The sequence below is a fragment of the Brachypodium distachyon genome, chromosome 1 (assembly GCF_000005505.3).
Source record: "Brachypodium distachyon strain Bd21 chromosome 1, Brachypodium_distachyon_v3.0, whole genome shotgun sequence".
Taxonomy (NCBI): Eukaryota; Viridiplantae; Streptophyta; class Magnoliopsida; order Poales; family Poaceae; genus Brachypodium; species Brachypodium distachyon.
The window spans coordinates 43,804,457-43,830,433 of NC_016131.3; the positions used below are offsets into that span (position 1 = coordinate 43,804,457).

The following is a 25,977-nucleotide window of genomic DNA, read 5'->3' on the forward strand; positions in this document are numbered from 1 at the left end:
GAAAGCACAATACGAAAAGGATATACTACGGCTTCACTTTGATCAACTCTAGGCCTTTTTCGCCAACGCAACCGCATCACCTGCGCCGGCGCCTGCTCAAGCACCACCACCACCTCAGGATGAGGAGATGCCTAAGGCACCAGAGGAGGAACCGCCACAGGAGGAGGAGCCAGAAGAGGAAGAAGAGCCTCATGAGGAGGAGGCTCAAGAGGTGGACACACCGGCCTCCAACACTCGCTCCAAGAGAAGGACCAATGGAGCTAACACTTTTCGTTGCACTTCCTTAGATTGAGTAGGAGACCACCAATTATATAGTTTATTATATCTATCGTATGTGTGTTAGTCATTGACCATACAGTCTTTTTTTATGGCAATGTAGTTCGTTTGCCTTTTTCTTCGCCTTTTTTTAGGCCGTGTGTCGTCGTGAACTATTTGTTTGCTTGCTTGATTTTAAAAGGTTTTTAATGAATGATTAGTTGTGTGATATTACTATGCTTGTGTTTTGTATCTGTCTGCTTGTGGGGTTAGATATCCATAATCCATGTCCATCTATTTTTCTCATCTATGTTGTCCTAGACAGATGCCGCCGAGACGTCAGCCCCGCCACAATACTGCGGGTGACAATGATGGCAACAATGAGGGAGAGTACACAAATGCAGTGACGACCATGCACAAACTACTTGCAGCCCAGACCCAATTCTTCCAAATGATCACCCAACAGATGAACAACAACAACTAGAACAACAACAACCACAACCAGCACCACCACCCACCACCTAGGTCGACATGCTGACCCCTTTCCTAAGGTTGCGTCCACCCACCTTCAGCAGCTCCACCGAGCCCATAGTTGCAGATGACCAGCTTCGCTCGTCCAACAAGAATCCGGTGACAGTGGACTGCACAGATGCTGAGAAGGTGAGATTTGCTGCTCACTTTCTTGAAGGACCCGGCGCAACATGGTGGGAGAACTGCAAGATTACCACTCCGATCGAATATGTCCCTTGGGAGATGTTTCAAGATGCTTTTCGCACTGCCCACATCTCTGCGGTTGTGCTAAGCCTGAAGGAGTTTCACAAACTGAAACAAGGAAACCGCACGATGTCGGAGTACATCGAGGTATTCAACAAACTGTCTCGCTATGCACCTAATGACGTCGATATTGATGCCAAGCGTCGCGAGAGGTTTTTGGATGGACTAAACGACGAGCTTTCCGTTCAGCTAGCAGTTTCTTAAATCCCCATCGATCAGTCTCTACTGGACAAAGCCATCATCCTGGAAAATAAACAGAATCAGATGGAGAGCCGTAAGAGGAGGCATCACCATGGAAGCACTCACACGGGACCACACCAGAAGCCGCGCATCTCTTATGAGGGTATGGTAGGTCATCAATGATCAACCATGGGAACCACAACCACCATCACCATGGAGGGAATGGTCACCACCATCTCCATGGAGGGAATGGTCACCACCATCTCCATGAAGGGCATGGGCACAATCACTAGGGTGGTAATGGAAGCAAACACCAGCATCAACACTCGTGTCCGAGGAACAACAATGGCAATGGCAATGGCAATGGCCAAGGTAGTGGGGGCAACGTAGGACAGAACCGCAATGACAACCGCCCCAAGCTCGACATCATCCGAGTGGAGTGTTACAAGTGCCACAAGATGGGACACAGTCCAACGACTACCGCAAGAAGTTCAATGAGTCCGGGAACAAGACGAACACATAAGGGCAATGTGAACCACGCCGACGTGGAGGAGATCACTGAGAAACAAGGTACCGTTGTGTTTTGGGTTGCGAGCCTACATTCCAACATGCTATGAACCCCTTAGTGAACTTGTCAATACATTCAATGTATTGACCCCCTAAGGGCTGCAACCTTTAATGTTGCAGCTGTTTCCGATAACGAGTGATGTACCGTTGTGTTTTGGGTTGTGAGCCTACATTCCAACATGCTATCACCGTGGTGTTGATGTGGCTCATCTATCTTTACCTGTCTGCTATTTTAAAAATCTATTTTATTTATGCTAACCCATGGAGTTATGCAGAGTTGTAAGGTATTATTAAATTCTAGATCATTGCGTTGTAATAATATACTTTGACATTTGTATCTCGATATTGCATCTTGAAACTGTGTGTGCTAGTGAGTCGATCCAAGAACTAGCTCTGTAAACATAGAGATAGAACCCTTTATGGGCCCGATCGCTTCAGCTTTACAAATGAACCTTTTCGTACAACTAATGAAAATATGTTTTCGGTCAGGAACAGAAATATGTTTTGGGTCAGCACGAAAGATACATTATTCAGCAATGTGGAAGAGATACATATCTACTACAGTACATGGAGGATTTACGCCAAAGTGGTCTTCAAGTCACGTATCACCCGCATTAGGTTGACATCACCCATCTACGTGTCTACTAGACACCATAGTAAACTGCTGCATTTTTTTATTTTGAATCATTATCTTGAAGCATTATTTGATATAATTAATGTCTGTCTTGTCATTTTTATTAGTGGTGATAATGTCTTGCATGGAACAAAAAATGGAGGTCATTTCCTACAATGAAGAAGTCGATCGGTTCAACGCCGCACTTGTGACCGGGTCACTGCACATGTTCACCATGTGGGTTGTGCTGGCTGAATCGACCGATGAGGTAGAATTATGTTTAAGTTCTGATATTTACTGCAGCTAGGACGAAGAATGACGGTAAATGCAGCACCGAGAAATGTCGTTATTCCTGATCTACCTACGCAGTTCAATGAATTCCAGAATGTTTATGCACAATGGGATAAATCCCTGACAGGAACTCAGTAGAATTCAGCCCTTCCTAAAGGTCTCGTTTTGATGTGTAAATATTAATTTTTTTACGCAGTTCTCATTGACCCGTTGTCTATATGAGCCACCGTATGTAATTTCAGTCTACTTGGTATTGTGTTTCAATGGATACATAAATATTAATCCTGACACGCATTGCATGTGCAATATGACTGAGTTTTTTTACCTACCTGATAATATGCGATGAACTTTTTACTGTTTTATTCTGTGGCGACCCAGGCGTACCTTACTAGTTTAGCAGACCAGGAGTCAAGGATTGGACCATCGTGCACACGTGTACGTTACTCCTCCAGCGCGAACACTTCCTCTCGTCCTGATCTTCCTGCTTACTCCTACCGATCAGGAGATGGTTGCATTGCATAGTCTCACCTGTCTGCTTTGCCTAGCGAGCAATCAAGATGGCAAGGGGTATCCGTTTATCTGGCAAGTAAAAACCACGTTAGGACAAGAGTTTGAACCAAATTTAGAACCACACGGATACATAAATGGAGAGAATTCTATATCCGAGCTAGAATGTGTACGGTAATACATAATGAAAACTCTGCACATACCATCTAGAATTATGATTATATTTTTTTCTCACTGCATTTCTTTACTCCTATAAAAAACTCAATTGGTGACGGTGGTCCTGCACATGTACACGGCTCACTTTTTGGCAACGCATGCTGATTTGGCACAAATCATTGAGATGATGACAAATATGGCTTATATGATCTAAGATAGTAGTACGGCGGTTTTTTAACATGAATTTTTTAGTCTGTAGGCCGTAGATGCGCATGAGAGTACGGATAAAAAGCCCAGCCCAATTTATCCGTCTTCCACAAAACGTTGTGTAACGCTGTGCATCATAACATAATCGTATGTAAGCGATCGTACTATAACAAACTTCAATATGTAACTAATATCCGTGCACCTACATATCCGTGCAATAAACCATAATGTATGATTATATGTTCTTGTTTATCATTATGTAGTGCTGCTATTTTTGGGGATGTGTTGATGCCTATAATGTGTTCTTGTAGTGTTGTTATGAGACTTTTGAAAAATGTGTTGTTTATGGCTTGTGGCCAAATCTTAACATTGATATTTTTACTCTGTATATCCGTCTACGCTGTCGGGTGACGAGTATATGAAAAAATTACTCCCTCCGTTCCATATTAGGTGACTCAAATTTGTTTAAAAATGAACGTATCTATATACTAAAATACATCTTGATGCATGTAATATCTCGGCATTTAATATGGGACGGAGGGAGCATATCCAATTGCGGGTATGAGTACGGATAATAGGTGGGCCCATGGTGTGCCTCGACCCGTACCCAAACGAGCCGGCTGCCATCTAGAGTGAGCAATGAAACAGTCCACCACCTCTCAAAAGATTGACCTTTCAATCCATCACCTCTCAAAATATTGTCCTTTCACTTCGGAGGTGTGGAAATATGGTGCCCTCTTTGATTCAAAAGATTGGAAAAATACGGGAATAGGAAAAATAGAGGATTACTATGTCATGTCCACCAGAATCCTATATGATTTTGTTTGACCTAAAATTTGTTTGATTGAATCAAAGGATTTCTACCAAGAGGTTGGAGTGGATGGAAAAATTCATACGAAATGTTGTACTCCCTTCGTTTCATATTAAGTGATTCAAATTTGTCTAAATATATATGGATGTATATATATGTTTAAATACGTCTAGATACATGTAATATTACGGCACTTAATATGGGATGGAGGAAGTACAAATGAATTCTTTGAGAAATTTCTTATAGAATTTAATCCTACGAATCCAACTCTAGCCTGGCGTGTCGCCTTCTTTTTGTTGCTTCAAATGTGCAAGGTGATCAAAGCATAAACCAGTGGTGCTCTCACGATGGAAACGCCCCAAAACAAGATAAACTAATTCATATGTGCAATTAATGGCAAATACTACTACTCGGATAAGCTCAATGCAGCATGCGAACCTGTGAATGCAAGGCAGCTCATTCGGATGCTTCCTCCTGGCATATAACCACCAAACTGACAACATTCAGACGCATGATGAACTCTCAAGAGGGAAAAAATATCATTTTTCTCAGGTTTTACCGGTCTTCGCACCCTTCACACTGGAAGTACCTTCACATGAACCAAAATAAAAAAACCATACGACAAATCAGCCCGTGCCCCACAGTACATCACAAGCAAACACAAAACAGATCGATGATCCATGAGTAAAACAAAAGGAAGGACAGAAAGCATACACGGCGACAAGGTCCACCGCCGAGACACATCCTTGTTGTGGCTGCGCGACGCGGGAGACTACCGCCACGCCAATGTTAATTGTTGCCATCAGGCGACGGCTTGGAGTTGAGGAAGTCGTAGCGCACGGGGCGGACTCGTCCGGTCGTCCCGTTGTCCAAGGGAGTGGCCGGCCGCCGGGTCCGGGCCGTGACGGGGCCCGTCATGCCGCTGAGACGCGGGAGGTGGAGGAGCAGGGGATGTGGAGATCCGGGGACAAGCGAGGAGCCGGGGACGTACATGTGTGGGAGGAGCAGGCGGCGGCGGTGGGAGGATCTTACAAGGTCGATCGGCGGCGGAGCAGGGGTTGGGGCACCAAAACCCACAATTAATTCCAAATTCCACCAAAACCGCACCGCTCCAAATCGTTTTATCCTCCGGCCGATCGAGATCGATCCAATCAAATTATCAAACCCGAATTGATTTCCGCACCATCCAAAAATAAGGAAGCTGCCACCCCAAAAGACGGCTATTTTTTTTAAATAATACAATTTTTTTATTTTTTTTTAAAAAATAATACGCGTTTTTCAAATTTTTTAAAAATAATACGGCCTCAACCTGGCCCAGGCCGATTGGGTCCAGTCGGTTTGGCCGAAGCTGATTAGGCCCAGTCGGCCTGGCCCAAGCCGACTGGAGGTAGACCGCGCAGAGCGTGGGTCCCGCAAGAGGCAGTCGGCCTGGCCTAGGCCGACTGAAGCTCGGTTGGTTTCGGCCAGGCCGACTGGAACTAATTAGGCTAATCAGTTTCACCAAACCTAGTTAGTTGCATGATCAATGCATACACGGTCGAGGCCTAATTTTTGTCACGAATCCTTACAGGTTTTTGAACTAAAAGACTTGACAACTTGGATAAATTAACATACATCGATAATGTGCTGGACAATTTTGTGTCGATTCCTTGCGGGGTTTTTGAACTAAAAGACTTGACGACTTGAATAAATTAACATACATCGATAATGTGCTGGTTACGGAACCGAGGCATGACTAAATTAACATACTTCGATGATACCGCAATTGGATAGAATTAAAGATAGCAAATACAATTGAAACACAGTACAAGCACTACTGAGTCCACTTATGCCATTTTCCAGACGTATCGCCACGTTCCTCTGCAGCCTTTGCCACGGCGGCCCTTTCTCTTTGCCTCTCCCTTTCTGCCTCACGAGTATCCTTGCGCCTTCGTTCGTCCTCTTGCATGCGAAGCGCTTTCTTCCTGTTTTTCCTTAGTGCTTCATCAAAGTAACGACGTTGTTCCTCCCTATGCTCTTTGAGCGCTCTCTCTTGCTCCTCTTTCTCCTGAGCTGCAGCTTTTGCCACACGCTCCTTCGCGTGGAAACGCTACCATGCACTTCGTGACCTTGTGTTAATCTCTTCTACCACCCAATTTGGCATCTCCGTGTCAATCCAACGATACCACATGCATAGGGGCGGAGCAGACTACAAAATAGCCTAATGTTACAAATAAATCGAATATGACACACACAACATGTTTAAGCACACCTATATGTGCTTACTGGAGGCTTGTCGTACGGCGAAACCGGGACAGGTGAATCATGCTCATAGTTTGCACACATGAAAAACTTCATGCCTAGCTTATCTAAAAAAATATGTCACCTCTTTCACCTTGCATAGATTGCCGCACCAACACCTGAGATGTTCCACCCCCGGAGGCAACATCGCTTCTTTCATCTTCCTCGGCCTCTCGCCTTGGTCGGAGCAAGGCAAACTCATTGGGGGACACTGGAATATTGAAAAAAACATTAGTGGGAAGGATGCTTGGATGACTACCGGAGATGAGGTATTTATAAGCTCTCAAACTCATTCTCCCGCCACCGTTTCCCGCCTGGTCCCACCACCGTTTCCCGCCTCCTTTTCCCGCCAGCGTTTCCCGCCACCCTTTCCCGCCTGGTTCCCCCCCCCCCCCCACCGTTTCCCGCCTTGTTTTCCCGCCACCGTTTCCCGCCTATTTGTATCTTCTGTAACTATAAAAGACCATCCATGGTATTGAAGTGTAGTCTCACCATTTCGTCTGGAAAGATGTCGTCCGGCTTCCCAGATGATCGTAGATTTTGGTCAGGTATGTCCCAGAGGCTATTGTGGTTAGCCGGTGATTTCAAGGTAGACAATAGGATAGTTCCATGGGACGAACTCATTGGTAGTGACACCGTACTAACTGAGCTGGGCCATCAATTAAGAAGGTGCAGATTCCCATTGAGGACTTCTGCAGAGATACGGCAAGAATTGCTAAGGTTGCACGAAAGTTAGAAGAAGCACAGTCAAGGTAAGAGTGAGTCATACCTATAATGCGCTAGAAAACATCCATTGTTATGGGTTGAAGAAGAGGAATCCGATGAAGATATCTTCATGCCAAGCAAAACGAGTAAGAGTTCTTCATCGTCCAAGGGGAAGAGCACTGCACCGTCGAAGGGAAAGAGAACATCATCGTCCAAGGGGAAGAGTACATCATCGTCCGATGAAGATATCTTCATGCCAAGCAAAACGGGTAAGAGTTCTTCATCATCCAAGGGGAAGAGTATTGCACCGTCGAAGGGAAAGAGCACATCATCGTCTAAGGGCAAGAGCACTTCATCTTCGTAGGGCTAGAGTTAGGTTATCTTATTTTAAGTTGTCGGTTTTAATTTTAGTCTTTCTATTGCATATGTATTTCAGTCCTACCGTTTTTTATTTGCAAATGTAACTTGAATAAGAATGCGAAAAATAGTAACATGTCTCTCTCATACATAGGTAGAAATATGTCTCATACATAGGTATAAATATGTCTCATAGATAGGTAGAAATAAGTCTCATACATAGGTCCTACATGCAAATATCAGGCACGGCGTCTGGGACGGTGTTTCGAGGGTGCCTGTGGCGTGGTCCAGCCATACCTATGAGGTGGCACAACGTTGCGCAGAGGAATCATGGACCCATCCTCGCGATACTGTGTATCCTCCTGTGTGGGGTCTGGTGGCGGAGTATTGAACATCCAGCTATGTTGGACAAAATAGTCCTCTCCTTGAGCGTGATCCTGCTCACTACCCCACGAGGGTTCAGACAACGACGACTGATGCTCGTAGGCTCCTGCATGTGGGAAAGTACTTAGCATTAGAATTGTGTAGCAGTCATGATAATGAACACAATAGATAGAAATATACATACCCTGTGGCTAGGTCTGTGGACGAAACTCAAAGTTCATCGTGGGACTCTGTTGGTGCTGCCACGCCGAACCTCCAGCCTGAAAAGTGGGCTGCTGCTGTTGCCAATAGTCGAAAGAAGACTGCGGCTGGTGCCACGATGAACCTCCGGCCTGCTCAGGAGGTGGTGGCCTGGGCGTCGACTGCTTTGGTAGACGTGGACGCGGGTGGTGTCGGAGGTGCGGTGGTTCCTGCTGACGTGGCCACTGCTGGTGCGTGGACGGACGCGGGGGCCGTACGGATGCCTGGTGGTGAACGACGTCCGAAATGCAGGTGCACGTGATAGCCGCGTAAACAGAGCGTAGCTTCTCCTCCATTTGTCTTAGTCAGGACTGGTGCGGCTCCCGTGGTAGTAGAAGTGGACCGGTCGAAAGCGAACGTCCATACGCAGCGAACTCGGCCTGTAAATCCTGTGTCAACTGAGCCAGCAATTGGCACAAAAAGCATTACATATATATGGCAAAGTACGTAACAAACACATGCATTATGTTAAGAGAAAATATTTACCGCGTGCTATCTAGAGCCTGAAGTAGACTGGTTAGAGTACATATCTTGCAAACTCGGCTCGGCTATCTCCTGGGGGTGAGAGTGTTGAATGATGCTCAATCGGGTAGCTGTCATGTACCTCTGCAAATAGCCGTTGAATAGATCCAGATCAAAGGCCTCCAATGGCCAAACCCGTGTCGTCGCAGTCTCCCGCTATGACGTACGTTTGAACCCTCTACAGCCACTGAGTCCGGGTCTTGGTACTTCTCTTCCTGGTTAACCTGAGATCGCATTGTGTGTTGAAAAATTAAATTATGGACAATTCTGGACGACAATCATAAATTGTAGAACTACACATACATGTGGACGATCGGTGGAAGTGGATCCTCCATCGGTGGAGGAACGACCAACTGGAGTGCCCTAAACTGCCTCATGACCCTCTGCTGGGCCATCTCCTCCACGCAGACGTCGAAGATGATCTTTGATTTTGTCATCTAGTAAGCGTAATCTCTCGTGCAGACCATGGACATCCCGCCAGGATATCTAAGATCGATGGCGTCCTGTGTGTACGGCTCCTAGACAACCGCCTCAGAGTGCAACACGTCGAACTGCTCGTTGAATGATGGGTAGCAATTCCTGACCTGATCGTGTGCAAAGCGTCTCTGTAAAAAAAAAGAAATTAGCTTCATTCATGGTTTATGTAAACTAATGTATAAATTTTACATTCGACATATCTTGTTACGTGTCCAAATTGTCGCGAAAGTAGGCAGGTCGATGTGTTCTAAGTCAAACAACTCCTGCTCAGGGTTAGGGTGATCACCCGTAACGTCTGGTTGGCCGATAGAAAACCTCTCCCACGACCAGAGCTGCAACAATAAAGGACATCCAAGCAGGGCTGACTTGGGCGACGCAAGCTGGCAAGCGTTGCACATACCTCGGTACGTAGCCGTTAAGACAACCAAACCCCAACTCTTCTGTATGATGTCGTCACCACAAGTTACATTCGCGATCTCCACTGCAATAGGGATGTAGCGTGCGCTAATGGTGGTGACGTGGTTCTCGGTGAACATCACCTTCCCGAGAAGCCACATTATATATGCCTCAAGGCTCCGAGTGATCTGAGGCTCGGTCATTTGGGTCTCTGGATACCCAAACTTCTGAATCTGCATGCAACAAAAACGAAATGTTAGTAAACCCATGCAAGTATATGAGGTACACTCTTAGATATATTAACTTCAAACACATCGATCTAACCTGGTAATTGAGCAACCAATCTAGCTTAGGTCCGTGAGCCTCTGAGGTGAGTGGCCTAGCTCCGGCAAGAATACCTTGAAAACGTAGTGCCATACCCTCCTGCCAATCAGCTGGTGTCTGCAACGGTCCTATGGGATCACCCACCAATGGTAGTCCCAGCAGCATCGACACATCCTGGAGAGTATGAGCCATCTCTCCCCAGCGAAAGTGAAACGTGTGTGTCTCGGGCCTCCATCTATCCACTAAGCAGCTCAGCAGCGAGTGGTCAATTTGTAGCCGTATAGAGTTGAAGCCTCGTCGCTCGCCCTCTACCATTTCCGCACGAGTTGCCTCAACAAGTCGTGCGAAAGGTAAAAGGCCAGCCCACTTCAAAATGCATAAATAAAATGGACATGTAAGGGATGAATAAATAAAATGGACATGAAAGGGATGAATAAATAAATGAACATGCAAGGGATGAATGAATAAATACCGCTGAATCCAGGCAAGGTGTATCATCCAATTGTCCTTAGAGTGCGCGTGACAAGGGGCTCGACACTCTCAGGATGCGCCACCAATCGAGCAGCCCGATGCTTACTCTCAATCTCCGGAGATAGCAATTACACTCTCTCCATTTTGTACCTGCAACATTTATAAACATAGTTAGACATACAATACAAAGTTAAGCATAGTTAAACTGAGAGTACATATTAAAACATAGTTGAACAAAGAGTACAAATTAACACATAGTTCCACATAGAGTACAAACTAAAACATATGGCACAAATTAACACATAGTTTCACATAGAGTACAAATTAAAACTTAGTTCCACATAGAGTACAAATTAAAACATAGTTTCACATAGAGTACAAATTATAACATAGTTCCACATAGAGTACATATTAAAATATAGAGTACAAATTAACACATAGTTTCACATAGAGTACATATTAAGGCTATAGTCTAGTTTCTTCCTCTCCCTCTTCCACGGGCAGTAGTTCCGCCAGTACCGAAAGTTGGACAATAAATGTCCCTATGGCCAAAATGGTTGCATAGAAAACATTGTCGTGAAGGTCCTACGACTTCAGATTCATCCATATCATTTCGGATGCGCCTGGACGGACGTCTGTCTGTGCCTGTCCGCAGTAGTCCGGGGTCAGGGATGTACCGCCTTTCACCAGGGGTTGCCTTGTTGAAATTGCCCATTGCATGAAACCCTAGCATCTCACCCGTCCATGTGCTAAGCACAGACTCTTTCAGGTAATAGGGAGACACAAATGAGATTGCGTCCATCCCTAACTGCCCGCAAGCAACAAGTACATGTGAGTAAGGAAGGTGAAGCAACTTTGGTTTATTGCAGGTGCACTCACACGTTGGCCACGCTTCATTTCCAATCTTCACCCCCTGTGTCCTCAATTCATTTCCACAACCGAACTTGTCAGTTAGCAAGCGCACCTCAAACCTGTGTTCTTGATTACCGATGGCGACGACAGTATGAGACCTAGCTTTTTCCATCTTCTCATCCATGTACTTCATAATCTTTTCACAGTACCATATATTTGGGTTGTTCATGATATGCATTTCAGCTCTCTGGTGTCTATCTCTGAAATACTTCACCGTGCCATGGAAAATACCCTCGACGATGGCTGTAAGTGATAAAGCCCTATTTCCCCTTGGACAAAGTTGTATGTTTCTGCCAGGTTAGTAGTCATGACGCCGTACGTAGCACCATGTGTGTCGTGCAGCAAAGACCACCGCTCCAGAGGCTCGTGCTCTATCCACTGCTGAAAGTTTTTAATCTTCCTCCCAACCCTTATCCTAGTGCCGGGTGGGTCAAACTCTGGCAAGTCACAAAGCTCAACAGGTTCTTCCTCAGCTGGTCCTGTTCCAACTACTGTCTGTGCAGCCACTACTGCTACATGTGCTGCTACCGATGCGGCTCGTGCCTCTCTCCTTTCCCTAACATGTTTCTTCATGAACTCATCAAGATAACCACGTATCCTAGTGTACTTCCATTGTTGGTTCTGTTTGCAGATTCTTGAATACATTCATAAGTGACTTGTTCCTGAACTGCGAGAAGAAGTTGGCCCCCAAATGTCGCATGCACCAACGACTATGCATGTCCTGCCATGGAGTTTGTTCATCAGGCCCAGGGTTTGTCAGTGTCCTTATCGCACAGAGTATGCCTGCATGTCTGTCATGAAGGATGCACACATTCGGCTTATCATGCACAACTACTCTCTTGAGCTGCCTGAAAAAGCATAACCAACTTTCAGTGTTCTCATCCTCCACGAAAGTAAATGCGAGCGGAACGATTTGATTGTTGCTGTCTTGACCAATGGCGGTCAAGATCTGCCCCCCTGTATTTGCCAGTCAGAAAAGTGCCATCTACGCATATCACCGGTCGACAATGATTGAAAGCTTGGACGCATACACCGAAAGTGAAGAACAGCCGATGCAACACCCTCATAGTTGGATACTCTGGGTGCAGGAAGTGTTGGATGTCGACATAAGTGCCTGGATTACAGGCTTGCAGTGTATGGAGGAGGCGAACAACAGAGTCGTACGAGTCGAAAAGCGAACCAAATCTTTCCTCAAGAGCCCTCTGCTTAGCCCTCCAAGCCTTGCCATACGAAATGTTGTACTTAAACCTTACCCTGACCATATGCATGATGGCCTTCACTTCCATTGCTTGCTCTCCACTATCTCCGTGTAAAGCAACCGAGCAAGAAGCGTCGACGAGAGGTTACGATGGTCTTGAGGGATACTGGGAATGACACATGTGTGCAACACCAAGTCACTCACAACCCAATCTGTGTCATACTTAGGAACATAGCCATGCACCTCCCGGGACAACTATTTGTTCGCACTCCATTGTCAGATATTTTTGCGAAGAGACTGTTGTTTTGAAAACCCTTTGCATGGACATTGCCCAAGCAATTATTGCATCCTGCGGATGTTTCTTGTCAGGAAATCTGGCACCCTTCGCAATGTTGTTCTGATGATATTGCCATGTAGAGTCGTGCCCATCGTTCACGGTCATAGCTTAAGAGAAGTCCTGATTCCATGATGCAGGAATCGGCACCTCCTCTTCGTCCGACTCATCAGACTCATCGTCATAAGAACTACGACCATCTGTATCTTCATCCTCCATCTGGTTCTGCAAGTGACCATCTTCTTCGTCCGCATCTGCCTCGCCAGTGTACTCATCCTCTCCTACTGCCCCGGAGCTTTGGCCTGATTCATAACCACCACCTCCAGCATTCGACACAGAGTTTGCATTGGACAAGTCATAACTTGATTCATCCTCGCCTTCAGCTGGATTGGTCTCATGAGCGACAACCTGGATTAAGGCGACATGTGTAGTTCCTCTTTTCTCGCAACTTTCTAACCAGCGCACCCACTTGATGTCCGGTCTATCGGCCTCAAAACCCAGAAAATATTTGAACTTGACTTTGTCCATAATGTTTGCACACGGACGGTGTATGTTTCAGGATTGAGCGCTAAATATCCTACCAACCATTCCTGCAACTGACTAAATTTCCATGTTTGAGGGGTCGTGCTCCGTGCTCAGTTGTTAAGACAGTACCGGAACCGTAGTAAAAAACAAACTTCACTACACCGGACATCTCTGATGCCTAAAAAAATGTTTAGACGCGTCAAATAGTAAGGAGTACGACATATAAAAAATATTAAGACGTGTCAAATACTAAGCAGTATGGCATATAAAAAATATTAAGACGCGTCAAATACTAAGCAGTACGGCATATTAGAAATATTAATACGCGTCAAATAATAAACAATACGACGGATTAGCGTCAAATACTAAACAGTACAGCATAAATAAAATCACCCTATCAAAACATATTACTACCGGCCATACTATTTAGACGCGTCAAATAGTAAGCAGTACGCCAGATTTAAAATATTAATACGCGTCAAATACTAAACAGTACGGCATCAAACAAAATCTAGCCTATCAAAACATATTACTACCGGCCATAATATTTAGACGCATCAAATACTAAGCAGTACGACATTAACCGTTGTCCAAAATAATGAGCACTACCAAACGCTAAAACATACTTCTATATATACATACACACGTATCCTCATAAACATATGCATTATAAGATAAAGCTAGGATAAATATGTGAGAGATTGAGATTTATCCTTGAAGCGTGTGAACGCCAACCTCGATCAGCCTCACAGTCACCGGATTAGTACCACCACCACCTCCAAACTCCTCCAAACCACCACCATTGCCCCAACTTAGCAACACAAAATTAGCTCTACATGTTCTACGAAAACAGTAGATCAAGGTGTCATTGGGTGCTAAATAGCAAGGGGATGCAGTTTTGTGGGTTAAACGGGAACAAAACTCACTAATTTTGGATAGAAATTGGGGGCATTTTTTAAGAAGAAGAAGAGGAGAAGAATAGCAGAAGGGAACGGGCAAGCAGGAGCTGGGCGCTGGGCTGCTCGGGCAGGGGAGGAAGAAGGGAAGGAGAGAAGGAATAAAGAAAAAGGAAAAGTAAGAGGGCCCGCGCCCTGTCGGCTCCAGTCGGCCACGGTTAAGCCGAAAGGCCAGTCGGCCTGGGCTGGGCCGACTGAGGCGCCACTCGGCCGGCACCGAAAGTGCCCTCCTCCATTCGGCCTGGGCCAGGCCGAGGCCTTATTATTCCTGAAATTTTTAAAAAATACGTATTATTTTTAAAAACGATTAAAAAGATCGTATTATTTAAAAAAAATTAGCAAAAGACGAGCTTGTTAGGAGGGCAGGTGTGTGTGCGCGGGGTGCTTGCGGCTTATGAAGCTGCGGGTTGTGCACCAGCGCCCGCTCCCTCCAAAAATCGGTCGGCCCGTTAATTAATTTGGGCCCAGGGGCGCAACGAGTTTTTCTGCGTCGACGCAACAGTGCAAAAACTCGATTGAAATCGAGTCGGCCTCTGTTCCGATCGATTGACATACTTCTCCCGTATAAAAAACAGCCGCAACAGAGGCAGATCAGGGAAGCAGCCCCCATCTCGATCCTCAGACCCATGGCCATGGCTCGATCCGCCCCAGTGTGGGTGATGCTAGACCGCTTCGTCTTCCGCAGGGACGGCGACGACGTCGACGCTCTGAGGTCATCCTCGTGCACCTCCGGCGGCAAGAGCTTCGACGTCGCCTTCATCCCCGCTGACCCCCCGGCCATATCCCGCCTCTACGTGCGCTGGCCCGGCGGCACCACGCCGGAGGACGGCAAGGGGACCGACCTCGTGGCCGCCCGCGGCCTCATCCTCTTCAGGCTCGCATCCATCGAAAAGACCGACACGCACCCTTATCTCCTCCACACGCAGGATCACTTCATCTTGAGAGCATCCTTTTCTGGCCCCGCGGGGCCTCGCCTGCAGCTGAAACGGCTGCCTGTCTGCACCAAGCCATTGGTCTTGCCTCCTTACGAGGAAGGGGAGGAGGAAATTAATTGTGATGCAGCGAGTGTTTTTCCCTGACCCCGTAGGACTCATCCGATCCCCTGGCCGCAATAGTGGAGAAGAAGAGTTTGCCGTGGCAAAACTTTCTACGGTTAGTCAAATTCCGGGCAGCAGCCGCATGATGGAAGCTGAAGTGTGCGTGCGTGCTCCGTTCTCGTGTATCTGCCGCTGACGGTGATGACGGCACGTGGGAGGTTAAAAGGTTACCGATCCAACATGAGGGGTATGATTGAATTCATGGACCACTACCATTGGTCAACTGATGACGTGATCTCGTTCAAGAATTGCATTTGCTGGGTTAGTTACCACCGAGGAGGTATTCTATTCTATGACGCGCTCGAAGAAAGGCCTAAGATCCCTTACCTCCGGTTACCTATCACTAATCGTCCTTACAGTTCATCTGAATGCCAAGCATTCATTGATAACCGCACCGTTTCTGTCACTAGTGGGGGCGATGTTCTCAAATTCATCGATGTTACTCGCAGTGATTGTAGACTTTATGGCCCACTTCGGCTGCGTTCTAGTTTTCACATCACCTCCCATGCTTTGAGAACAACAGAGAGCGGTGAAATGGACTGGCGCAGCGATGCGTGCATAACATGTTATGAATTGTGGGCTTACAACAACTCATCTCCCGCGTGATTTCTTGATGTTCCCGCTTGTGAGTATGGAGGAGCCCCATGTCGTACACTTTCTCTCATTAAAGAGGTAGGGGAGGTGTATAGGAATTTTTTTCACTACTTCCGATTCGATAAAGAAGACACGCATATGTTATGCAGATTAGTAGAGTTTAGGATATAACTCTACCTTTATGATGATACCATCCTCATCTTAATTTTCTATTCGACTCTTATCTTATGGAATAGAGTACCGATATTTTACCGGGATCCATACATAAATCATATTCATTTTCCTTTTTTTTGTTAAGACCTCTTTTCTCCATCTCACTTCTACAGCTTATTTGGATGTCTATGTGACCTATAGAAAGTTGGTCTATGGTGTCCAAGAAACGGGATGAGATCCACAAGGTTTCGGTAGTTACAATTGATTTTCTTACCAAGACAGTGAGTTCAATTGTTGCATATATTGGAGGAAAGGAAGACCTTTCCAGTGAAGATGCCGACCTGGTCGGAGAAAAGTCACACCTTCTCAAATCATTTCTTCCATGTGAGTTCCCCCCGAGTGATACGGCCGACCTGATGCTCAAGGAAGACAATGCCATAAACCATGTTCCTACCAATGTCACATCCCCGCAAAAGCCAAAAGAAGATATAATAATTGTCTATATTGGAGAGATACCACTTCATATTTCATGCACCAAGTCTCCACCTCTTCCCACCCCATTCTGGAAGGGTTCCACATGTGTAGAGGGCAATACCAACTAGTACTTGAAGTCAGCTTGCAGATCTGAAGACGAGTCAAAAGATTTGAGAGTTCCAATGCTAACCTGTTGCTACATGAGGCTTCACAAGTTTCCTTTTCCAAGGCAGAGCCAGACACTTATTAACCACATTTTGGAGTACGTAGTATGGATGTTCCTAGTGTAAATATTCCCCACCATTCTCTTTGATTCCAGAATTGTAAACATCCATGTTAAGACGCGTACATTAGCAAGATTGATCGGGTTCATCGTGATCTGGGGGAGAGTGAAATGGGGAATCGAGTTGGGGGCATGACAAATATGGAGAAATAAAATGGTTCATTCTATCCATGTGCCATATGATATGCAGTTTGTCGGAATCCCTATCAAATGATCAAATATATCAGATGACTTTAGTATGCATTATATATAAAATTTTAAAAAATCCATAGAAAGGATGGTAGAAGCTTGCAAAAGAATATGATCAATTCATCGACCGTGAGCTATGCAAAATCGCTAAAGATAGCAACACAAATTATGATGCGGAACAGTAGTTCAGTTATTTTCTTATCGGATCTGCTAATCCTCGGTCGCCTGAGAAAAGTTATTTCTCAGTCGATCGGATTTGTGTGAAGGTAGAGAAACTATAAGTAGGGTAACGGCTGCATTGTATCAGGAAAAGGCTGGTTGTTGTGGTTGTTAGATCAACACTGCAGTTTTAGAAGGTTGCAGGTTCGATACTTGGTGTCCAACTTTTTTTTTTTTATTATTAGTCTTTCTTTCTTCTTTTTTCTTTTGGTTTTCTTATTTATTATATGTTGCTTCTTTTTTATTTCTCTCTCACTCTCTCTTGATTTTTCTTGTTTTTATTTTTATTTAATTTGCGACTCTAACTTAAGAGCAAGTAGCTGCAGTAAATTTCAGAGATAGCAGCTAGTTGTTCGTTACATTTAACCGAGATTTATTTTTTGATGGGATTTCGGATATCGGGTGACTGCTTAATCGTTGGATGTGTCGTTTCTTTTTTGGAAATACACAAAGCCATTTATTTTTCATGTTGTTTAAGTATTATTTCTATGCCTAACATTAGTGTTCGTATCACTTACATTCCTTTTAATAGTAGAATTGAGCGTCACAATTCACGTGTCAACAATGTGAATTTTTTTTTACTTAGAAAACTTCTTTTTTATGTTAAAATATCCCTCCCATTTCACCTGCAATTCTTGAGATCGCGCATTAACTTTCACCTCAATTTTTAGAATCATGCATAAGCTTTCACTCGCAACTTTTTAGAATCGAGCACAAACTTTCACCTGCAATTTTTTAGAATCGCGCATAAACTTTCACCTACAATTTTTTAGAATCATGCATAAATTTTGACCTGCAATTTTTAGAATCCCGCATTAACTTTCACCTGCAATTTTTAAAATCGTGTATAAACTTTCACCTGCAATTTTTAGAATCACGCATAAAGTCTGCAATTTTTAGAACGGCGCATAAATTTTCAACTATAATTTTTAGAATCGAGTATAAAATTTCACCTGCAAATTTTTGAATCAAGGTTGGACAAAATTACGGAGCTGACATAAGCAGTGATTAGCATGAGGCTTAACGATGGATTACATGTAGCTTAATTATAGTAAGTTTGGCCGGGTAGAACACGTCGACTGAGATTTTCTCAGTCGACTGAGTTCTAGTCGGACCCTTTTCTTATTTTATTTTTCGACGAAACAGGAGTAATAGAAGTTGTTATATCGTCACGTTTATAGGTGGCTATCGGGTTGGCCCGGCTTGGCACTGGCCCGGCGCGGGATAAACGGGCCTGGCCCGGTGAAGCCCGGCAATATAGAGGCCGGACCGGGCCGGCACGGAAATGCAACCTCCAAGCCCAGGCGCGGCACTGAGCCCGGTCGGGCCGGCCCGGGCCCGTTAAGGCCCCGCGGTCCTCGGGAAAGCACCTGTTCCCCGACCAGCCCAGGCAGCCCATTGGCTTTTTTTTGTTCCATAACAGCAAGAAATTGGGTCAAAAGGGGGGATGGCGTGTATTTTGTCACAAGCTTGTGCGTGGGCTGGTGGTTAGCTACTTAGTTCCTTGTTTCTTGAAGGGATGTCTTGGGTTCAAATCTCCTTACCTACCCTCAAGATAAGGAGATTTTTACTCCCATGTGATGAGTGCAACATTTCAATTTAAAAAAGAAAAAGAATAATGGTAAACTGGCCGGGCTTCATGCTCGGCACGAGCGGGGCCTCGTTTATTTTGGAAGGAGCCCGATTATATTGGTGCCGGGCAAAAAAGTCCGGCCCCATAGCCACCTATTGTTACGTTTGACACGACGCACTGAAGGCATGTGAGAAAATCCGTCCCAAAAACGTTAAAATTGACTGCGCCCATAAAATCCACAGACAAGTGAGGATGGTTTTGTAAAATTGACTGCGCCCATGGACCATGTCATCTGCCGGCGAAAACTCAGCGCGAGATATAAACAAGCAGACATCCGTCCATGGCCGGCGACGACCAAACCGAAGCCCTAGCGGTAAACTTCGCTCTCCCTGTGTTCTCCCTCCACGGGTCGACCTCGTCGGCGATGGCGGCGTGGCCAAACCCGTGGTTGCCGCTCTTCCTCGTCGTCGCCCTGATTGCCTTCGAGGACTGGCTCTCCACGCCCTCTTGCTCCGGCGGCTCGCCCGCCCATGACCCCGCCTCTGGCGATCTGAGGGCCATGCTGGTTGCCGATCTGATGCTCCTTGGGTCAGATGCTATGTATGCTGACCGCTTCTTCCGAAACCAAATCATGTCGAAGCTCGTAACTGTAAGTGATCAGATTCAGATGCGAGCGAGAGCGACCTAAATTTCTTTGATTTTCTTAGTTTTTAGGTGTCTGGATGTTAAATATGCGCTAAGTATGTAGAAGTATGTTGCCTATGTACTTCTGTAGCTTTTTCTGGCTAAATTCCTGGAGGTCGGAATATTTTTCATGCTTATTCAGTTGAGTCAAGTAAATCTTTGGGAATTTGGAGTTTTGGACCTGGAGATCTAACCCGAAGGTTAATTACAGAGACATTTACTGCATAACAGTGCTCATACTTGTGACAGTTGTGCACCTTTTAGATCTTTATTTACAGATCCTCTAAAAGCTACTTTCCAGTCATAAAATTGGGTCTGTATTTACGAGATATTTGTCATAGAGCAATGCAAGGCTTAATTTATGTGGAAAGGACAGTTACCGTGCACGCTTATAGTTATTGTGCATATATTAACCTATTACTTATATAGTTCTATTTATCTAAAAGGACAGATTACTTATTACTAAATGGTATGTCCAGAAACTTCATGTGCTGTGTTGTGTTTTTTGTTTTTGTTTAACCAGAAATCTATTGAAACATCGAATCCAGATATGATCATAGTCCTTGGGGACGTCTCAGCAAAAGGTTCAGAGCAGAATGAGAGCAAATGGGTAGCTGTTCTTGAACAGTTTGAGGGGATATTGGGGCGTTACTCTTCCCTTCCCCTTCATATTGTGCTAGGTGATAAAGATGTTGGTGGATGTTCGAATTTGGATGGTAAGTTTGTGCACCGTATGACCAAACATTTGCCAGGATTAGATTCAAGTGGTTGCGGCGCTTTTGAGATTAGTAATATCAGTTTTGTGTCTCTAAATGCTGTTGCACTGCTCTGTGATGACAATGTGTTGCGCTCAAGCCTTGAGAAGGTTATGGAGAAGGAAAGCCATCGTTTTCAAAGTAAATTGTTCAATGGAGTAGAACATTGTCTTATGGGAAGTGAAAAAGGACAAGGTTTTGGTGACCAAGGCTGGAGACAAAACTGTATGACGGCAGGATCAGGTCCTATCATTTTGCTCCATATTCCACTACATAGGCCCCATAAGTCTGATAGAGGAGCCATCAGTGTCCCGATGTTTCCAGAGGGAACTGTCCCACATCATTCTTTGGCTTCCCTGACTTCAAAACAAAGGTAAATTTTGTATAGTGTGATTCATGACTCCTGCTCCGTGGCAATGCTAATATATTATGTGGATATTTAGCAATTAAACGTGAGCCTTTCCCAGCCCTTCATCGAGGATTTTATGCCGCTTGCCTTTAGTTTTCGAATAGTAGTTTGTATGAAATATCCAATTTTGTCCTATTTTTTTCTGTGTTACCCTTATTATTCAGGGTGATTGTTAATATTCTGACGTGCCAATTTGACTATGCAGTGGAGCTGATGCCAGGAAGCTACATGATAGATTGCATACACTTCCTGCAAATTCAACTCAATATATTCTTCAAGCGCTTAAACCAAGGTTAGTCCTCCATATACTGCACCACCTGGTAAATGCTGTGAATTTTTTCAATGCTGTGAATTTGAGTTACCTATACTATTACCGATGTTTTTGTTGTCGTAATGTTTACCTGCTGCAATTTTTATTATGCATGGTAATTTCATGTTTTTTTAAATTTATTCAATATGATGTGTTTGCTCAAACAATTTTTTATCGACTACTACGTACGTGAAACATAAGAAGTCCTACATATGTCCTAAGTCAAACTTAAAGTTTGACCAAGAAGTTTATAGAAAAATGTATCAACATCTAGAATATCAAATAAGCATACTATGAAAAGATATATCATGATGGATTTAATAAAACTAATTTAGATTCGCAAATGTTGATAGATTTTTCTTAACTTGGTAAAACTTTAAGAACTTTGACTTAGGACAAAGCTAGGATAGGAACGGTGGGAGTATGTTCCTCATAGGAAAGCACTTGAAGTCCTACTCTGATTTCTCTTTCTGCAGGATTATATTTAGTGCTCATGCTGATAGATTCTCAGACTACATCCATGCTGATGGAACACGGGAAGTAACAGTGCCTGCTATGACATGGAAGAAAGGAGGAATGCCAGGTTTTGTCATTGCTACATTTGGACAGAAAGGGGCTGTTTCTGTGAAGTGCTGTTGGCTAGCTCAGGAATGGTACATAATGACAGGATATTCAGCATTTTTGTTCCTGATAGTCCTTGCAGTAAAATGGTCACATTGGATCTGAATGAAAATATGGAAATTATTTCACGGTACATTTGGTATTTTATCTCGTCCTTAGTGTTTTGTTCATAATTTCTTTGTTTGCATGATAGCTGCATTGTCCTTTATTACGTTTTCCCATTGCCTCTAGTGGTTCTGGACCAATCCCAATATAGCAGTTTTTAAGGGGAATGACAGGTGCTCTGTCTATTCATGAAAATTAGGATTAGTAAGAATAATACAGAGTTTATGTACAGGTGAGTAGGTGACCTGGAAGACATGCAAGATACATCTCGGACACTACGGGCTAAAGCCTGCAGAGTAAGATCCTCCTGGACAAGGAAAGCAACTTCAGTCACGGACTGGTAATTATCCTGAAAATTTGTTGGTTCCTTTCCTTCCAAACATCCAAAGCATGTACAGGAAGGTCTTGCTGAAATTTCGGCTCACCAACTAGTTGAGTTTTAGAGGGTCGATTCCAACAATTCAATGGGAGATAACTGGTGGCCGCAGCAACATGCTCAATGGATCTCCAGGAGACAACAATGGCCCAAACTCTCTTTGTGAATATTCATTCCAGACCAGAGAAGCAACATGCTCAATGGATCTCCAGGAGACAGCAACATGCTCAATGCTCAGCTTTGCCGTCGAGCAAGCGACCCGGCCAGGTTCGATCCCCGGTTGGGGCGTTCCTGGTTGTCTCACCAGGATTTAAAATCCTTTGTGTTTTCGCCTCTCCCACGCTTGTAGCTTAGTGGAAGCGCAACGTACCTGTTGCCGACAGTCTAGTGACTCTGGAAATCTAGTAAGCGTGTATTAGGTTGTAAGGTCTATCTTGCACACTAGGGGTAGGGTGTGTGCGTGCGGTGTGTGTGGTGCGTGTTCGTGCGTGAGTTCAGATACTACAGCTGTAATGTAAGAGAGGCTTAAAAATAATAATTCATTCCAGACCAAGATGCTCACGGCCAGGGTTCCAAGCTTGTTGCAAAGACAGCAAGACTCGTCAGCGAATGAAGCGGATTCATTAACAACTCAATTTATAGATCAAAAATGAAAAAAAAGAAAGCATTGCCTTCTTTACTATATCTTGTATTTATCGTACTTTTGCCCTGGGGGGCCTCTTTCTCAGTTAACAAATGTCTGGAACTTTGGATTAAGAATTGGTGGAATACCAGACAATCTGAAACTCTCTTAACTGATATTCAAGAGAAAAGGATTCTAGAAAGATTCATAGAATTAGAAGAACTTTCTCTCTTGGATGAGATGATAAAAGAGAAACCAAAGACACATGTACAAAAACCTCCTATAGGAATACACAAGGAAATAATACAATTGGTCAAAATAGATAATGAAGATCATCTCCATATCATTTTGCATTTCTCGACAAATATAATCTGTTTGGCTATTCTAAGTAGTTCTTTTTTTTTTGTTAAAGAGGAACTTGTCATTTGGAATTCTTGGGTCCTTGTGGTGCCAATCGCGAGGCAAGGAGGTCAGATGTGAGAACCCAACCATGAAGAACAAGCACTCCAGAGCTTGTAGGAGTCAGAAGGGGCGTGCAACCATTGAATTGGGCATGGTAAGCCGAATGCACCGAATATCCGCCGCTTGGTTTTCATCGCCAATTAAGGAGTCTAAGCTGAATGTAGCAGAGTTTAGAGCAGAGTTTTAACTCGTATAATGAATCTAATTTGACGCCCCATCCTTCACAATTGAAATGGATTGGGACCCTTGAGCTATCAGTTTCAGTCTTTCAGACCATCTTCTGTTGCCCAACTGACGTGGCTACCACAAACTCGCACTAGCCTTTTTAATTTGCTATACTCTAGAGCTATAAGCTTATGGATAGGCTTTCTTGGCTTTTTATCCGCTTTGTGTTCAGCTGTGTGAGCAGATCAGGACTGCTTGCTTGCTGCTCTATATCATGGTTTGAGTGCATACTGTCGCTTTTAAGATGGATTTTGTACTTAGTGTCTCCATGTGGGCTAACCTCCTAACCCGGAAAGTTGAAATGAAGTAACAATGATACTTTTTGTAAGCAGTAACTCAACGTTACAAAGATATTTGGAAAAACTGCCTTCGAATTAATTTATTTTTTTAAGTATCGAGTTGTTCGCATGCATTAGCATGTCTTTGTTGTGCACAGAATGTGGTAAGACGAGGATGGGTTTGCTATGAGATCTCCGTTGCAGGGTGCCTTAGCTTTCGCGGTGCCAGCAGACACCATATTCTGAAACAAGATTTCTATAAACTGTTCAGTGGCATTGTATTTGCATGTATGGATTTAGTAGGATAGTTGTTGCATTATGGCTTGGTACTGCTCTACGGTAATTATTGACTGGGTATATAAGGATTCACCAGGTTGTGCCTTGAGGACTGCCAGGTCAATATGGGAATTGTGAAATCAGTGCATACAGTGGTTGTTCAGAGAGCAGAGCACCGAATAGCGGAGCAGAGGTTATTGCAATGCGCGTAATCGGAGGTTGGGTGCCCCAAGTCAGGCCATCGCCTTTGATATGGCCTTTTATCAGTTTCTTTTACACGCTTTGTTGGTTCTTGATTTCACTGAAACGTATTTTTATCTTAAAAAATCACCTAGATAAACTGGATCTGATTTGCAGGAAAACTTTCTGCTCTTGTCCAAAACAAAATAATGAGGCAGATCGAAGAGTCCCGTCAAAATACAGTGCTGCCTGCTTCTGCTTGTGACAAAATCACCAAACCAATAGCTTTCGATGTGTGGTCCTTGGTGCCATTTGGTCAAGTGCTCTGTGTTTTGTCTGATGCAAGAAAGATCCTTGCATCAAGTTGGAAGAAACGCAGGAGACTTTCGCTGCTAAGATGCAGTTAATTACCGTGACGTAATAAACCTCCCGTGATCGATGGGTGCTCGCTTATCAGGAGGATTCGTTACTTTGGCAAGGTGAAATGCCATTTGACCAAGAGAGAGAGAGAGCTATATTCGAAGGACTAGGGACAAAAACCCCTAATATACTGTACGCTATAACTGAAAAGTATTCCGAAGATGATTTTCTGATCGAAGAGGATGCATCATTAGAGGTGCAAACGGGTGCCAACTGAACTAAAATTTTAACATCACATCATCGTTTGGAAAACCGGTTCATTTTGAACTAAAAAGAGTTTGGGGATGCCCTGATGGTAACCTTTTTGCACCGCATGAAAGCAGCCGTAACGTTGCAGCATTTGGTCGTCGTCCTGATCTGAACTGTTGTTCGGTCCGATCAAAACCTGGGCAAAACAATGTGCTATCCCAAAAACCCACGACTGATCTCGTTGTCTTATATGACCACATGCCAGCCCCCGCACAACTCTCCCCCGGCTTTAAAATACGGCAGAGTCAGAAGAACGGAATCAGCAGCCAGTGCCTTTACGGCTCTCTCTCCCTCTCCCTCTGCTCTGACTTTAGGACACACAAACACTCCTCCGGCCCCAAATCCCACGATATTAACGCATAGAGTTTTGCAGTCACAAGGCACAAGAAATGAAAAGAAAAATCCAGAGTCCGTGCACACTTGTAGTAGATAACTCGTCGGGCTTCGCAGGTCGTGCCGATGATGCCTGCGTCTCGATCGATTTGTCAGATCGCGTATCAACGAGGGTATCATGGCCACGGCGGATGCAGTCAGGAAACAGAGCATGCGCCGATGCGAGCATGGCTTTTGTTTGACGGCTACTTTGGTTTGTCTCCCGGGCTGCTTGCCCGCGCGTTTACTTGGGAGAGCAGTGTATATCTGATCCATGTCTATGAAACCTGGATGCGTTCCTAACTTAACTACATCAATCATGACTAAATTTGTTTCCATTCGACCTTCACTTGGCATGGTTTGTTGGCAAAATATGAAAATCATCCGGTGTTGTTTGAAAACCACAACTTAGTGACCTTTTGATGGTCAAGCTGTATGATTTATCCACCAGGATTATGTTCTTCATGCTGAATTAAGCACGCATGATTTTGTATTAGTGGACATTTGTTGGAATTCACTGATTTATTTGGGCAGCACGAGTGGTTGTGTGTGGGGTGCGCATACCTCCCTTCGAACTGAAAGAAGAGAAACTACCGCTGACAACCTGTA

The 25,977-nt window shown here is 44.5% G+C and overlaps 1 protein-coding gene across 8 annotated transcripts; it reads left to right on the forward strand.

Annotated features, from left to right (window-relative positions):
- The first annotated feature begins 19,264 nt into the window (after window positions 1-19,264).
- On the forward strand, window positions 19,265-23,745 carry LOC100840581 (metallophosphoesterase 1). 8 transcript variants are annotated; one of them, XR_002961608.1, is made up of 6 exons: window positions 19,381-19,673; window positions 20,232-20,836; window positions 21,078-21,164; window positions 21,659-21,942; window positions 22,141-22,248; window positions 23,319-23,745. XR_002961608.1 is itself a non-coding variant. In XM_010229538.3 (5 exons), exons 1-4 carry the CDS (start codon window positions 19,365-19,367, stop codon window positions 21,906-21,908), a joined length of 1,251 nt encoding a protein of 416 aa, XP_010227840.1. In that variant the 5' UTR covers window positions 19,265-19,364; the 3' UTR covers window positions 21,909-21,933; window positions 22,141-22,843. The 8 variants fall into 8 exon arrangements, 2 of the variants coding, with proteins under 2 accessions (XP_010227840.1, XP_010227841.2); XR_729641.3 differs by having other exon boundaries at window positions 21,659-21,933; XR_001405592.2 differs by lacking the exon at window positions 23,319-23,745 and adding an exon at window positions 22,341-22,843 and having other exon boundaries at window positions 21,659-21,933.
- The last annotated feature ends 2,232 nt before the right edge of the window (window positions 23,746-25,977 follow it).

Bases quoted from the DNA above. Each gene is read 5' to 3' on its own strand.
- LOC100840581 (XM_010229538.3), top strand. From the start codon at position 19,365: ATGGCCGGCGACGACCAAACCGAAGCCCTAGCGGTAAACTTCGCTCTC. The intron at 19,674-20,231 runs GTAAGTGATCAG...TTGTTTAACCAG, and splicing joins TCATGTCGAAGCTCGTAACT to AAATCTATTGAAACATCGAA. The intron at 20,837-21,077 runs GTAAATTTTGTA...TTGACTATGCAG, and splicing joins TCCCTGACTTCAAAACAAAG to TGGAGCTGATGCCAGGAAGC.